This window comes from Rhineura floridana, chromosome 15 (genome assembly GCF_030035675.1).
Source record: "Rhineura floridana isolate rRhiFlo1 chromosome 15, rRhiFlo1.hap2, whole genome shotgun sequence".
Classification (NCBI taxonomy): domain Eukaryota; kingdom Metazoa; phylum Chordata; class Lepidosauria; order Squamata; family Rhineuridae; genus Rhineura; species Rhineura floridana.
The window spans coordinates 28,450,145-28,467,080 of record NC_084494.1 but is presented as its reverse complement, the minus strand read 5'-3'; the positions used below and the strand labels follow the sequence as shown (position 1 = coordinate 28,467,080).

The following is a 16,936-nucleotide window of genomic DNA, read 5'->3' as shown; positions in this document are numbered from 1 at the left end:
GTCAGATGTAGGTCAAACCAGGTCAGGAACGGGCTGGCAGACCAAAATGGATCCCTGGTAGGCCATAGTTGGCCTGGAGGCCGGAGATTTCTCAATCTCTGGTAATGTCCAAACCCAGGCTCATTGCTTGTTTCTGCCGAACAAACCATGAGCAGTAAGCCAAGAACAAAACTCTGTTATAGCTGATGGTTTGTTTGGGAGAAAAACAAATCACGAGCATGGGTTCAGATGTAATGTTAAGCCAGACCATGGCTTAGCTTCCGGCAGCATGGCAAGCAGCCGAGGAGCAAAGCACCTTTGAAGCTAGACCCCTGCGCCAGCATGTTGCGCATTCACCTTTAAACTATAGTTCAGTGTAACTAGGGCTTAAGATGATGTGCAAACCGGGCCACAGTACACTACCTGCTAGCCATGCAAAAGTCAGAGGTTTCTACCCATGCACACCCCCCACACATCTCTACGTCCAGGCAAGCAAGAGGCATTGTCACAGATCAAGGACCCATTCCAGACAATGGGTGTGTGTGTGTGTATGGGGAGGGGTGCATGGCTGGGGGAATGTTCTGGACACAGAGGTCTGATGAGATTCATTTGGCCTCTGAGCCTGAGGACCCCCAACCCTGCTGTAAATGACAGCGTGTGCAATCCATCTTTTAAGTACTTAGGCTGCAGGCTCTGTTTAGGTTCTTAGGGCTGGAGGTGGCAGAAGATTGCCAAATCTGACCTCCCTCTGCCCGAGACAGGAGCCTTTCGATATCAGCCTCTGCCCCAGCACAGAATCCAGATCTCAGTTTGCTTGGAACAGAAAATAGATGGGAACAAGCTGCTTCTTAGCAGAGGTGTCTGCAGTGCTGATGCTTCCAAACAGCTAAGACCACCAAGCCAGGCGCAATTTGCCGTGACTCTCTTCTTTCAGAATAGTACCAACCTGCTCTTAAAGAAGTGGACTGCTTATGTGGTTTAAGGTGAGATGTTTATTTGTTGTTATTATTTTTAGAACAGGAGGCCTAGAACTTCTTTTTTTTTTTAAGAATGAAAGTTCTGACTCACAGTCAGTGTTGCAATAGCTGAGCTCGCTGCCGTCAGGAGCAGAGGAAGCTGCCTTATACTGAGTCAGGCCATTGGTCCATCTAGCTCAATATTGTCTACTCTGACTCGCAGCAGCTCTCCAGGTTTTCAGGCATCTGCAGCTGTACCTGGAGGTGTTGACGATTGAACCTGGGACCTTCTACAGGAAAGGCAGATGCTCTACTGCTGAGCTATGGTTGTTCCCATGACCTCTGTTCTGTTGTGGGAGAAAATGTGATAGACAGTGGGGAAGGAAGGAATCAGTCAGAGGCGAGACCTTGGGCCCCTAGACAGGGTGGGAGCATTTTAACTGCTGCTGTCAATTTACAAGTGGGAACCATGGAATAGCTCAAATTACATTTCATGTGCAAGTTCTCTCTGATTGACTACAGTGATGCATGCCTTAGTTACATCCCGTTTAGATTACTGTAACGCGCTCTACGTGGGGCAGCCTTTGAAGACTGTTCGGAAACTTACACTGGTACAAAGAGCTGCAGCCAGAGTGCTAACTGGAGCTGGTTACAGGGACCAAACAACCCCCTTGTTACGACAGCTCCACTGGCTGCCAGTTTGTTTCCGGTCACAATTCAAAGTGCTGGTTTTGACCTATAAAGCTCTATACGGCCTAGGTCCAGGCTATTTGTCAGACCGTATCTCCCCATATGAGCCTGCCCGGGCATTGAGATCCTCAGGAGAGGGTCTTCTCTCAGTCCCAACACCTTCGCAAGCGTGTTTGGTGAGGACGCGAGATAGGGCCTTCTCGGTGGCTGCCCCCAGGTTCTGGAACTCTCTTCCCAGGGAAGCACGAATGGCCCCTTCCTTGCTATCCTTCCATCGGCAGGCAAAGACTTTTTTATTCCGACAGGCTTTTGGACTAGAAGATGTTTAAGATAGGACCTCATAAGGTCTGTTGTATTGTTCTATGGTCCTATTCTTAATGTTTTAAATTGTCTTAGTATTTTAAGTGTATGTTTCATGGTTTTAATGTTACAAATAGTTTAATTCTATTTTAATTGTATATTTTTGTATGTTTTTTTACCTGTGTGTAGTTTTTATTTGTAAGCTGCCCTGAGTTCCAGTTCTGGAAAAAGGGCGGGGTAAAAATAAAGAGTAATAATAATAATAATAATAATAATAATAATAATAATAATAATAATTCTCCGGTGGGAATGACAGCTCAGGGCCAACCCAGACTTTACACAAGAGAGTCACGGGAAGGGTCACAGACAGTTCTTAAAAGGCTTCAAACCTGGTCAGAGCAGCAGGAAGGGGCTCTTAACCCTTTCCCTATCAGCTAGATATTGCCCTCCCCAAGCTAGGGAAGGTCAAGAATTCTGATTTGGTTTGCATTTTAAGCTGAATCTATCAAATTCACACTTTCTGAAACAATATAACTGAAACACAGCCCTCCTTTGAAATTTGCACTTATTCAAATCTTGTGATGCAGTTCACCAACCCAACATTTTCAAAAATGCATATATTAGGAAATAGTGCACATAAAAGTTATAAATGAGTTAAAATAACATGCAAAAATGCATTACATGACAAGAAACAGCTTGCAAAAATGTGCACATTTGACAAAACTGCCTACAAAAATGTGTTTATTAGGAGAAATTTGCATCAAAATGCTGGAGAAATTTCATGAGGATTTTAAAAAAGAATCTCATATTACTGCAGAAATGTGGAGAACTGAATTTAAGATTGGAAAAATGAGAAACTGAGAGAACTGAAATACAGTCACATTAGAGGCTAAAGGCATAGGGATAGGGTTGCCATATTGCCCGGTTAGCCGGGTTTTACCCGGATTCTTTGCATGCCACCCAGCACCCGTTTAGCCCATTAGGTGGCCCGGATTCTCAGCTTTAATTTAAAAAAAAAGTAAGTTTCTGGGTGGTGCGGTTCTCAACATATGCATAAAAACGTCAGCCGCCCCCCCGACTGTTAAATCTTTCTTTAAACAGTACTTTACAGCACTTTGTAGCTTAACCCCGTCCATTCAGGATTGCAGCCAATCAGCCAACTGGACAATCCAAATATCAATATGCAAATAATTTGCAAATAATTTGCATAATATGCAGATTAGCCTGCCCAGATTTGTGGAACTGGAATATGGCAACCCTACATAGGGAGCACCTATAACATGGTCCCTATTCATTGCAACCAACAGATATCCAAATCTCAATTGCAGTTACTGATGGGAACGCCTGTTGAATCTTGGAATGACTGCAAACTCCAGCAACAGCTTCTAAATGTCTGTGCAAGTGATTCCTATTTCACGATTGGCTGGTCCCTGCCTATGCTTAGAAAAAACGGCAGTGTTCACTGTAGGTCAAGGGATCTTCTTTTGGCTTCTCCCCATTTCCACAAGTACTGCAGTGCAGCTCTAGGCAGGAGCTATTGGAGTCCACCAACACCACCTACGGAGTTGCTACTGCTTCATTCAGACACTGCCTGGCAGTCCTCTGACATCAGTGCATCATAGTGCAGTGGAGTTAATTGAATAACACAGAGGTGTGCAGACATTCCTAATTTTTTCTTTCTTAGTTCTATTATACATAAAGTTCTTGTTATGTTTCCTGCCCCCTCCCCTGCAAAATGTTTTATTTAATTCATGTTATATAAATTCCTGGGTTCTTAGAAAGGTGTTCTGTTTCATGCATTGTATAAGAAAAGAAGAAGAAAAGGCTTAATACTACATTCTTATTTTATAATAATATAATCTATTCCAATTCATTCTATCCCAAGTTTTCTTTTAATATATTGCATCATCAGCTTCCAACTATCCAATCTTTCCTTATAATGACCATGTTTATTTAACACTACTGTCAATTTGGCAATTGCCATTTGCTCCCATAACCTTCTCTTTCTTACTTTCCTGGGTTAGTACAATTTTTTTGCAAACATAGTCCTAGTCAATGTTAAGGTGTATAATACTTGAATACCAATATTCTCTGATATCTTTGTGTCATTCACATTGTTCAGTAAGCATAGCATTAGATCTTTAGTTAATCTTAGCCCAAATATTTAATTTATGACTAATATCACTATGTCCAATAATTTCTACCCTCCCAGCATAAACAGTATGTATGACATCTCACTTCTTATAGCTACCAAACCAGCACGTGCCATTACCTTCCCCTCCTGCCATCCTACTTTTCCAAGATGTGAGCAATGCCACTGCATTGCCATTGTGATGCAATTTTCTTTGTAATTTCTGGCTGTCATGAAATTTGACCCTGGCTAAATTAAAAGACTCCAAATTTCCTCTAGGATTTTGTTTGCAAGTCTCTTTCCCATTTATGTTTTATCTCTTTATGTTTGTGAGTTAAGATCTGATATAGCTCTGAAAACCATTTTATTCTTCCTGGTTAAACTTTTCAGATTCTTTTCTATTCTTTTTTCCTGTCTCTGCTTCAGCATGTTCAGAAAATTTCTTATTTGGATATACTGATAAATGGGAGGAGTCACTAACATTTCCCCTTTAACTTCATAGAATCATAGAAACGTAGAGTTGGAAGGGGCCTATAAGGCCATTGAGTCCAATCCCCTGCTCAGTGCAGGAATCCAAATTAAAGCGTACCCAACAGAGGAGGCTGTCCAGTTGCCTCTTGAATGCCTCCAGTGTTGGAGAGCCCACCACCTCCCTAGGTCATTGGTTCCATTGTTGTACCCCTCTAACAGTTAGGAAGCTTTTCCTGATGTTCTGTTGGAATCTGTCTTCTTGCAATTTGAGCTCTTTATTCCATGTCCTGCACTCTGGGGTGATTGAGAAGAGATCCACCATTTGACTGTTTTTCTCACTGCTTGAATTATTGAAGAGTCAGTGGCTAACCCACCTCCCTTCCCTGTGATTGGCTCCAATCAGTGGGAAGGGACAAGAAAGCAAGTTAAAAGACTCTTTGCAGTGGCTAACACACTCCCCTCTCGTGCTGATTGGCTCTTAGGAAGCTGGAGACGTAAAGACCCCACTGGGACCTGGCTCCCAAAAAAGTAAAGGAGTGTAAAACTCCCTGAGACCCTGGATGCCACGAGAGATACATAAAGTCCCTGTTAATGGAAAAGATAAAGAATGACAGGCTTGTGTGTGTGTGTGTGTGGGTAGAATAGTCCTAGTGACCATGCATAATTCAGGTATCATGTATCCTGTTTCCCAGTTAATATCTGTGACTTTTCTTCTCATTCCTTCATGGGGACTTTTGTTTGCTCAGAGCTGACAGAGAAACCAAAGATCCTGAACTCCTCTGAGCTTGTTTTGGGGAAGAGCATCACTCTCACTTGCCAGGCACCAGGGACCTGCTCATGGACCCACCCAAAAAACTGGCCCAAAATCTCCTGGAATACTAAGTTAATAGGGTCCACAGGGTCTCCACAGAACTATCAACACAGCAACGGGAGCTGGACCTTTGCTTCTGGCTTCACCTTCACACCCCTCCTGGAGCACCAAGGCAAAGCCCTCACTTGCCGTGTCTCTTACCCAGCAATCTATTCGAAAGCAGTTGAGAACACCATCCATCTGGATGTTACCTGTGAGTAGCTCTCTTAATTCTGTTTTGCCTTTCCTCCCCTCATGAACTTTCAGCAATTCTCTCTACCTCATGCAAATTAAATCCCCCCCCCATTTATCTTCTGTTTCCCTCACTGTTTTCTTATGTTTCAGACCCACCTCAGGACATCAAAATCTTTGTGAGCGTAACAAGGCCTGGACACTCTGGTGAGACACAAAGCTCTAAATGCTTTTGCACATCTCCTTCGCCCCACCTCCTAAAACTACTGAGTCCCTGACTTCTTTCAGTGTATTATTGAAAATCTGGAGAATCTTCAACATGTTCCACAGGACAGCAAATAGCTGCTAGGGTCTCAGTGGGGATTATGCACTGGAAAGTGTTTTAGAGTAGGGTGGAAGGTGGGGGGAGGGCACTGGCTGGGATGGGGGGGCAGGCAAGTGGGCTAACTGGGTCCATAGAGAAGCTATTCCATGCACTCTTACACTCTTGCACCCAAACCAAAATTTACTCCCCATTGTGGCAACCTTCAAGTTGTTGACTGGAGTCTGTCCTTGTAATTGCTATGTAGTTTTATATAATGAGATGGTTTCATTGCATGCTTTAATTGTGGAAGTTTATATTTTAATGTTTTAATGAGATTGCTTTATTGTGCATTTTAATTATGGATGCTTATATTTTAATGTTTGTGCAGTTGGTTTCTTTACCATCTGTAAAGTGCTTTGAAGCCTATGCTGGCATTAAGTGGTATATAAATTAATTAACTAGCAGCAGCAGCAATACTACTACTACTAATATGTTAAAGCAACACAGGAGCAGGGAAAGTGGGGACAAACATGCTAAGCTCCCCCTCTCAACATGGTCACACCCTTCATGATCTGGAGGGACAACTTCTGAAGGGGAGATCCTTCTGTATGATTGCAAAATTGGAAGAGAAACTGTTGGTCCCATCCCCAAAGTAACTGCATCTAAAAGCAGAGTGAGGGATTACAGCAGGGATGGAAAAGTTGTGGCCCTCCATATGTTGCTGGGCTACAATTCCCATCATCCCTGACCACCCTGGGTGGGGCTGTTGGGAATTGGTGCCCAACAACATCTGGAGGGCCATAGCTTCCCCATCCCTGGATTGCAGTATAAACCAGACCTGCACAACCTGACCCATCAAGCTTGATCAATAAATCTGTCCCCCCCCCCTCCCCCGGGAAAGCAGATTGTCAGGGACCTCACAAGCCATGATAAATGGCCACTTCTTGTCCGAGGCATTTTGCTGCCTGAACCAGAGCCCAAATGGTGTTCTCCCTCTCTGACTAGGACCACCACTTTAAAAAGCCTTGCTGCTCCATTCTCCTGCCTTCGTCAAGTCCCTCCCCTCATGGTGCTCCCTGGAACAAGGAAGGCCACTCATGTCGCACCCAGAGAGAGGGCAAAAGAATTTACAGATTTGCATGACAATTCCATATGCTGATTTATATGTTTGGATGCAAATGTAGACAATCATTACTGTAATTTAAATGGAAACGCAATACAACTCACCATAACAGGAAGGCTGTGACCAGGTGAGCTGTGTGCCTGTTCAGTCTGCTATCCAGGTGCTCACTGTTGTTGATGGGCAACTTCAAGGCCCCACCGGCTCTCCCTTCTGAATTCTTTTTTCCTTTCTTCAAACCAGTCTTGGACTAGAAAGTCCTTCAAATAGAGGACTGCTCTCTGACAAGTAGGGCACATGGCCACCCCACTTGAAACAGATAGCTGCATTTCAGGGCTGGTCCTCTGCAAGCTATGTTTGGCTTAATGGTCACCACTTCTGCAGGCCTGGTGTGAACCATAATTCCTCAACAGACACTTGGACAGCAGACTGACTAGGTCCTCTCTTCTCCTGTCCTGTTTGCACATCTCAGCAATATGTGAGGCTTCCTTAGCAAAAGGCCTCCCCAGCCTATTGTGATCGAATGGTCTTTTATTGTTTTAATGTGTTTGTATGCGTTTTTGTGTACGTCGCTCAGAGTGACTGGACAACCAGCCAGACGGGCGGCTAATAAATCCAATAAGTAAATAAATAAAATAATTTTCTCTTACAGACTTATCCCGGCAGATAGTAGAGGAGGATTTGGTGGCCCAAGAAGGTGACACCATCAGCCTTCTCTGTCAGGCTCAGGGCAATCCTTATCCCACCTTGATATGGATGAAGAGCAACAAGACCCTTAACAGCTCCACGCAGGACCAGACACTTCTGCTCTCTAACATTCAGTCTGAGGATGCGGGGGAGTATCAATGTCAGGCCAAGAATTTTCATGGCTCGATCTGGAAGATGCTCTTCATGGAAGTGCAATGTGAGAGATGGGGCCTTTCCTTGGGGACCTTCATCATATGCTAAGTGGCTTGACTTGCAATGAATCCCAGCAAGCATTCCTACTCAGTTTTTCCTGCACATGATAAATATATTCTTCCACAGTCATGCCGAAGTCCTCAGCTGGAAATGTGCATGGTTGGGGTTGCCTTGCAGAGTGTGACAACAGAGTAGTGTGTAATGCAGAATTCAACAGCTTGAGCACAACTTCAGGAACCCCATGACAAGCATACACATTTGCAAAGCTTTCTAAAAAGTTAGCTTTAGACTGCAGAAATGCACGCCGGGGTATTAAACCACAAATTTAAGTCACTGAAAATATTCAGTGTCGGAAGTCAGTGGCTGTATCCTTGTTCACTGTAAGAGGGCATATTGATGCAGCCTATAATCAGAACGACAGCTTTTTTAAACACAAAGGCCAAACTAGAAGTTTGCTGTTCAAGTGCCTGTCCTGTTTTCACATAAGCAGGTTGCGTAGGAAGCAGCTGTGATTTTTAGAAGAAAAGGTATGGATGGTTGAGGACAGCTGAACCTCCCTCTTCCATCAAGAGCTTTCCTTCTAATGAGCATCTCCTGAAAGAACAAACCCAAACGGCAACAGAGTTACAATTTTCTAAGCAGAAGGGGCAGAAAATAGTTCTTTTGCTTATCCAGTGAAAAGCCTGAATATTATATAGCACAGTAACACCTCAGTTAACAAAGCAGATACTTTCCTGGACATTACTGTTTAAACAGAAACTTTTGTTCCACAGGTAGGAATTACATGGAAAGAATAGGGACAGGACCACTAGATGGTGGGGGCAGCTTCAACAGGGGCTTTAAAGCATGCCTACCTAGCACCCACCCACTCTTCCTCCTTCCCCCTCCCCTTCTCCTCCTCTTCTGAATATATTGGATCCTTCCTTCCCCAGCTCCTGGGAGAACAAGAGATCTCTTTAAATCAAAGCAAACACACAGGCATATCAGTTTCATCCTAGTAAAGCAAAGGCACAGGCTATCATTGACTGATAGAAAAGCAATGACACAATCTAGTCAGTTTCACCTTAAAGCAAAGGCACAGGCTTGAAAGGTCACCCATAGCAAAGCAAAGCTTGTCAGTTTCACGTTTAAAAAGCCTTCCTTAAGGTTCCTGGAGGATACCTTAACAGAAGTATTACTTTATTCCTTTAGGAAGTGTCCTAAGCCATTTTGCTCAGTAATTTATTCTCTCACTCCTCGATACTGTATTATAGTCCAAGCATCAGCATTGTATGCCTTCCATATAGCTGGAGAACTGTTGAACAAGCACAGAATCTGATATCCACTGGGCTTCTCCACTTTTTTTTTTTTTTTTTTCAAAAGCAAGCTGCTGGTCATCATGGTGGAAAAAAGAAAAGAAAAAAGCAGTTTAGAAATCAATTAATTTCCTTTTCCTTTTCAATTTCCCCTCTGCTGTCCCTTTCCAAAAATGCAGTAAGAGGAGCAGAATAAATTTTGCATATAATAATGGGAGCAGAATAATTATGCTGAGTAAACATGTGCAACATTTCATGCACACAATGTATTCACATTATAGACACTGGAGAGCAGAAGTGGATCCTTTTTGGGAACAAGGGTGTAGAATGCCTAGATCGCAATTAATAACACTGTGTATTTTTGTGTCAAGGTATGGTGCTCTTTAGTCTTGCTGTGTCCAGTCTGTACCCACTGGGCAAGGGGAGACCATTTCTTTGGAGGCTCATTGCTGGCCTTAAGGTCCTAGCAGACAGTGGAGGCTGGTCCATTAGGATGACCTCCACCTGCCCTTAGCCAGCCCCCACCTGCCTGCCTTCTTACTACTAGTCCAGGGGTTGGCCCTGGCTGTCAATTTGCTCCACATTAGTCTCAGCCCTGTTCTTGTAGAAAGCAGGGAGGAGGATAGGGACAAAACTTGCATTAGTTGGCTCTGCCTAGCTCTGGCTCACCTGTCATTGGTCTCTCAGCCTTCCAACCTATCATTCCCAAAAGGCACCAGCCACCATTGCCAGGCCAGCATCAGGAGGCCCTTTCTTGCACACCAGAAGACCTGTAACTCATCAGTGTTCAGGCTCTTCTCTTATTAATTAAATCTTGCTATGTCTGTTCCAGATCCTCCAAGGACAGTGACGTTCAGTGTCTCCCAAGCACGCAGGAGGGACCCAACACTAGCTCGAGGTACCAGAAAGTTTTAGAGTGCAAAAGTCAGCATCAGGAGCTTTCCTCCTCTGGAGGATGATGCTGGCCTCAGGGGGTGATTGCTCTTTCATAGAGGTGACTGCACTTTACTGTGATTGCAGATTGCCCCAGGGAAGTAGCCAATGGCTCCCAGTTGACGGCCCAGGAAGGCGACTCATTGCAGCTGCTCTGCAGGACCAATAGCAACCCTCCAGTCACCGCGAGTTGGGTCAAGGAGGGCAGGACCTTCAAGAATCTCCTAGATAACTGGTTGAATTTGACAAAATTGACAGTTGAGGATGAGGGTGAATACAGGTGCCAGGTCAAGAACTCCATAGCCTCTGCTCAGGGGATCCTCCACCTCTATGTAGCATGTGAGTGAGTCAGGGTCTGGGTCAATCCCTGGGAATCCTTGCTGCAGGGAGAATGTTAGGACTATCGATTTCCCATTCTGCAGTATAACCCTAACCCTATGCTGAATGCACTGTACGTTCAATACTAAAGCACTAAACATCAAGAAAAGTTTCATCCCATCAGAGTAGCTGTCTGGAGTAACATTCATAATTAAAGAGGTTGACTCCCCTTTTCACTAAGAGGCACCTGAACCTCTCAACTAATGCCACTTTTCCCATGTTGCTGCCCCATGCCTGGACAAGCTCGAATCACCTCATTTTCTCCCCATACACAGCTGTTAAAGTCATGTAAATCACGCCTGTAAATTCTACCATTATTTTAACACTAAACCCAAGGGGGGAAAGAAACACCATAGATTCTGATCCAAGCCTATTTGATAAATTAGAATGTATCTTATGCAGTAGTAGAAGCCATGCTAGGGAACTAGGGTCATGGCAGTGTCTTGTCCCAGGTGCCTCTAGTGGTTGAATTGTGGTATTGCAACTAGTGCAGCTATTAGCTGGATCTGAATTAATTCACAGTGGTTGTTCGGTTCTCTTCAGATGCTCCCAAGCTCAGCAGAAACCCCCACGCAAACACTACCTGTTGGCGTGAAGACAATGACCTTCTCTGCAACTGTTCCCTGCACTCCCAGCCTCTACCTCAGATCCACTGGCAAGTAGACGGGAAGATTGTGACTGAGAACAGCAGCAGAACAAACCAGAAGGTCTCTTTCTCCATCCAGGGGAATGAGGTCACCAGCTCCCTATGCTGGACAGGCAGTCCAGAGGGGGACCACAGCATCATCTGCCTTGGGAAGAATTCTTTTGGAGTCTACACAACACATTTCCTGCTTAATTCCTTGAAAACAGGTGAGACTCCACCAGATTATGGATTCCTGACCTGTGCTTTCCTGCTGATATTATAAAATTCCAAAGAGGTAGATTAACAGCCCAATCCTAAAGTATACTTAATTGCAAGAAAATCTCATTTATTTCATTAGTCCAGGGATAGCCAATGTGGTGCCCCACCCCTCCCACCCTTGCTGACAGTAAAGGCTATTAAAACTAGACCGGACATCTTAATTTTTTGCATTCATTCAGACTGTAGTCCCAATGTTATTTTAAAAGCAAAAAGAAAGAAACGTCATACTGTCCTTTATGACAGTTCTGGTCTGTATGAACATTTTCCTTTGAAATCACTAGCCTGTGACATTTTGCCAGACCTTGTGCAGCAACCTTTCTCTTACAAGGAGGTGAAGCCAGCTCCACCTTTGTGGGTGTGCAAATCTTGGGCAAGATGCCCTTACTGAGCCTCCCTTCTGGTGTGGGTGGGCTCACCTCCTCCTTGCTGCCCACTGGCATGTCCCCACCTTCTGGTCCCAATTTACACCACCAGTAAGAGGTGGACGGCAAGACAAGCAGCAGCTGCTGTTTCTTCTCCATGCTCCTCATACTCCTCGCCTGCGTGCTCAGCAAGGGGATCAGGCAGTGACAACAAGGAGGGGGAATGGCTGGGCGAGGGGGCTTCAGGAGAAAACAGTGCCCCCCAAAACAGGGCTGCGGACCTTGGTAGGTGCCCAGTGATGCCCAACGGTGTTGACAGCCCCTCAGGGAGGGCTGGTGGTTTGATCTAGCAGCTCAGCTTCTGACACTTCTCCTTCTGGCATTTCCACCTGGCATCTTTGAGCCATCTAACAGACAGGTGATGAGAGGGAAGAGGAGAGCCATCCAACATTTAGGAAGCCTGAGAGTCATGACATTATAGGATTGTATACCTCAAGGACCACCTGTCTCTGCATCAACCAGACTTATCCGTGTGCATTTATCCAAGGAAGCTGTGGAAGGTGGCTACATGAGAACAGACTTTTTCAGAGCTTCCTCCCCTCCTCACCCTGTTTGTGGAATGCTCCCACCAGGGAAATATGCCCGGCACCATGATTGTGCATTTTTAAGCAACAGGCTAAGACCTTTCTATGTGCAGGGTTTTGGTAGTTAAGTGAGCCTCTAACTGTGCTACTCATCTTTTCGTGGGGTAGAGTAGGGCTTGTCCTTATTTTAATGTTGAATGAGCATTATAGGAATGTTGTATTGTACTTTTTAAAAAATGGCTTTTTAATTGATTTTAACTTTGTATTTTATCTTATTAAGTTGCTTTGAGATTTTTTAAAAATAAAGTAGCCAACAAATGCTAATGACCTTGTCAGCTCAGTTGCAGCAGATTTTGGTAGCCTGTTTCCCAAAGAGGTGGTATTAATGGTCAGATCTGCTTTTGGGAAAGGGAGGACGGGAGCCAGGATTCCTGATTTGCAATTCCTGATTTCCTGATCTTGGTTTATCATTGCAGGAAGCCATTCAGCACTGCTCATTTCCGGGTTGTGTGGGGCTTTGCTGGCAGTTGGTGTCTTCACACTAGGCCTGTGCCTGATCAAGTGAGTTTATCCCTCTCTGATTTCCACATTTTCCTTTGCTTGGATCTCCTCTCTCCACTGGGTTCACAACAGAAGTCCATTATTCCCTTGGTCTGACCAATGAAACCAAGTCTTCTAGCAACTAGCAAGCAACTAGATGTGTTGAAGCCAGGAAACATCAAACCCTTCCCAACACAGATTTTACCTTGCCAGGCCTCACCCTGACTCTGTCCTCTGTCCCTCCAGGTTCATGTGTTTCAACATGAAAAATGGTCACAAATTCTGAAATGCGGCCAAATTTTCAATTTGTGAGAAACTTGGTCTTTCAGCTCCAGCTGATCTGAACAGATGGTTACAAATGCTGGGCTCTGGGCTCTGTTTCATTGTTTGATAACACTGAAGTTGAGTAAGAATTCCATTGTTTGTCACATGGTTCACCACCACTTACCCCCCCCGATATTCTGTGCAACAGAGGAGCACTACTGCAGAACTGGACTAATGTACTAATTATTAATTACATGTATGGTGCCATCAATGTGTGTGCTTCTTTATAGTATACAAGAAGGCAGGTCCCTGCCCTACCAAGCTTACAATCTAGGTGGCAAGTTTCAGGCCAGGGGACCCAACATGGCCCTCCAGGTCTGTTTATCTGGCCCTTGAGTATCTCCTGAGGCCACTTCCCTCCACTGTAGGAAAGGGGGAGAAATTCAATTCATTTCACATTTAAAGATGAATCTACCCAATATGCACATTCGGAGACCCTACACAAACTGAAGCACAGCTATCCTTTGAAATTCACCCATTTCTGAATTGTGCAGTGCCGTTCTCCAGCCAAGTAATATGTATGCCAGTCAAGTAACATGTACACAAATATGTACATGAGGGTGAACGTGCATATAAATGCATATATTAATAGGGAAAACATACAAAAATGCATTGTCTTTGGGAAAATTGCAAAAATGTGTTTATTAGATAACATTCTATACAAACTAGAAGGAACCTGCACTAAAATGCTGATGAATTTTCATGAGGGCTTTATTTTTAAAAAATCTGCAAACTGATGTGGAAATGTGGAGAACTGAATTTAAGCTTTGAAAAATGAAAAACTTGAGAGAATAATAAAATAAGAGAGAGGGAAGGTACGGGTGATGCAAATTCATCACGGGATGAATGAGAGCAATTGGTTGAGAATGAAAGCAAACATATAGCAGGAGAGATTAATTTTGAAGAGGGCTCTAAAGGAAGAGACAGAAGTGGTCCCATATAGGTGTTCTAATCATAGATAAGCTCACAAAAAGCAATGTATGAGAACCTTATAATGTATTGGTCATTTTGCGCTTAGGTTTTATAAGCAGAGGAAAGCAACTTCGAAAGCAAGCACTGTAGAGGCTGTGGATTCTGTGGATTCTGCCAATGGAGGGCACCAGAGAGCCAACAACTTCAGCCTGATCTATAGCAACATTATGCCTTCGGTAATCCTCACATATAGTTTTGCTGTCTTGTATCCTCTTGGCCTCATAGAGTGAAGGCAAATAGTTCTTTGGGTGCTTAAACACAGAGGGCAAGCACACAAGATCAGGTTCGTTAATTTAATTTACCAGCAGTACCTCATTTCTTTATTTAACAAATTATATATCAATGAATTAATAACATTTAGTTATTTACTAGCAGTCTTGTACCTGGCGTTGCTTGAGGATTCTAAGAAGCCAAAAAAATCAGTGCAGTTTTGAAAAGGTCAGTCCACCGTCTTGATTCAAAATGGCATCCAGTTGTATAGACGAAAAGCTGATCCTGGATCTCAGGAATGATAATGCAAAATTTGGTTACAATGTCTTAAGAAGTGTCCAAATGCTCAGCGAACAAGCAACTTTCCAAAATATGTAGTAGATAAAATTATTTATGTACTGCCAACTTATTAAAAAAATTGAGGTACCATACAACAATAGTTATAAATATAAGCATAAAACACCATAAAAACAATACAAAACCATTATTAAAACGACTGCCTAATCAAGAAAGCTTAAGCAGCTTGCATAGGCCTGTCAGCATTAAAAAGGTCTTCAGGACACTCTGATCCTGGCGGCAATACCTTTTGGTGTTCAGTCTCTGGACACAGCCAGATCGAGTGATAGGTGGATCTAGAATGAAAAGTGGGTGGAGTTGGTAGCATTGCGGGATTACATAGCCCTGCATCTTTTTCTTCTTCTCTCCACCATCCAATCTCCCCTCTGTTTTTGTGTGTCGCCTCTAGGGCTTGTGAAGAAATTCAGTTCAGTTTGCATTATAATGCAAACCTACCTGATTTGTACTTTCTGAAGCAATATGTGAAATGAAACACAGCCGTCCTTTAAAGTACACACTTTGCTGAATTTTGTGATGCAGTTCCCCAACCAAATAAGTGCATAAAAATGCATTGATTAGCAAAAATAGCATATAAAATGCATTATATTAGAAGAAATTGCTTGCAAAAATGGTGTATAACAGGAACAATGTGCACTAAAAAGCCTATTAACTTTCATAGGACAATTTTTTTAAAAAAATGCAAATTGATGCAGAAATGTGGGGAACTGAACTTTAGACTGGGAAAATGAGAAACTCAAAATGACTGATCTCTCCATTTGGAGCCACCCATCTCTCTCTTTCTCTCCTTTGCTCCCATCTCTCCATCTGTTTTGGCTTCCCCCCACCTCCATTTACAAAGGGAGTTGCATGATTTTAGGCTGAGGGCTGCATGCAACCCCCCGAAACCTTCAGTTCCCCATCTCTGTGTCAAGAGAAAAGTTCAGTCTTTTCCACAGCTTCTCTCTTCTCTTTCAGGGTCAAAGGGCACCCTATGCTGGCCAGTCTAAAGCAGCTGGAGAGAGGAACCCTAAAGCCAGGCAGATCTCCGGATTTCCCAGTCCGAGCACAGATGAGCCAGATGACCTTCACTATGCAACTGTGGAGTTCAAACGCAAAGGAGGACCAGTCCCAGAGGAGGAATCTGTGGAATATTCACCAATCAAATGGAAATAAACAACCTTGTTCCTCAACAGGCGCAATCCCATTATAATGGAAGAAAGTTATTTGATGGGCAATAGGGGCTGGGTATGGAAGCTGGGAGTGAGTGGAGTGGGCTACAATAGTAAGCAATTTGGGTTTAGCATTGACAAGGTAAATAGAAGGAGAAGCCTTAGATATGGCAGATATGGAAAGAGTTTTCCATTTGAGTAACTCTGGCATTTGCAGTCTAATTTATACTCCGGGAAGGAGGAACTGGAAGAAGGCAATGCTCATGGACCTGGTTAGCCATCTTACTCTCAGCAAAATAGACATTACCTTTCATCTGCCTGTCTACTTGCCTGTGAACCTCTCCTCTCCCCAAAGTGATTAACTGGGCTGTTGTGATGTCACAGAATGTTCCCTGCTGAGTAGGGAACAAAACGAGTGTTCACAAACAGCGCACCATCTTCTTAAAGCAACCTAGTGTCCTCCAGATGTTATGAACTACAACTTCCATCTGCTCCATCATACATGACCGATGGGCAGGGATTATGGGAGTTGTGGTCCAAAACAACTGGAGATTACCAGGATGGGAAAAACCTTAAAGCTTTGGTTTGAAAAGTTTGACTTTTAAAAAAAATTAAAACATATATTGTACAGCTCTATTTTTTTAAATATGTTCAGTAAATGTCACTAATTCTTTCTAGATTTGTGTTATTTATTTATTTGACGTGCCTCTCTCGTGCCTTCATATGGTGAAATAATTTCATGCAATCTGTGGCTCTGTACAATTGCTGTCCTTTCTCCATTTGTGATGGCCATCTCGGTAGCCCTTTCCACACCCCAAAGGATTTTACAGGTTTCTTCTCATTTTTAACAATGCAATATTAGAAACATAGGAAGGTGCCTTTCGCCAAGTCAGACCACTGGTTCATTTAATTCAGCACTGCCTACACTGACTGGCAGTGGCTCTCCAGGGTTTCAGGCAGCGGATTGTCTGAACCCTGCCCAGAGACATCTGGAATTGAACCTGGGATTTTTTGCATGCACTACCACTGAACTCTG

At 43.7% G+C, this 16,936-nt stretch overlaps 1 protein-coding gene across 7 annotated transcripts in view; it reads left to right on the top strand.

The window, feature by feature from the left end:
* Positions 1-16,577, top strand: part of LOC133370727 (sialic acid-binding Ig-like lectin 14) — a 34,009-nt gene extending 17,432 nt beyond the window's left edge. For 6 of the 7 annotated variants that reach the window (XM_061597420.1, XM_061597426.1, XM_061597421.1 and 3 more), the window contains 9 exons: positions 5,274-5,591; positions 5,723-5,776; positions 7,646-7,897; positions 10,021-10,086; positions 10,209-10,460; positions 11,043-11,351; positions 12,826-12,910; positions 14,232-14,361; positions 15,707-16,577. In XM_061597420.1, coding sequence (XP_061453404.1) covers positions 5,274-5,591; positions 5,723-5,776; positions 7,646-7,897; positions 10,021-10,086; positions 10,209-10,460; positions 11,043-11,351; positions 12,826-12,910; positions 14,232-14,361; positions 15,707-15,904 — 1,664 coding nt within the window. In that variant the 3' untranslated portion in view covers positions 15,905-16,577. The remainder of the gene's footprint in view (positions 1-5,273; positions 5,592-5,722; positions 5,777-7,645; positions 7,898-10,020; positions 10,087-10,208; positions 10,461-11,042; positions 11,352-12,825; positions 12,911-14,231; positions 14,362-15,706) is intronic. The other variant, XM_061597427.1, reaches the window with a different exon arrangement.
* The last annotated feature ends 359 nt before the right edge of the window (positions 16,578-16,936 follow it).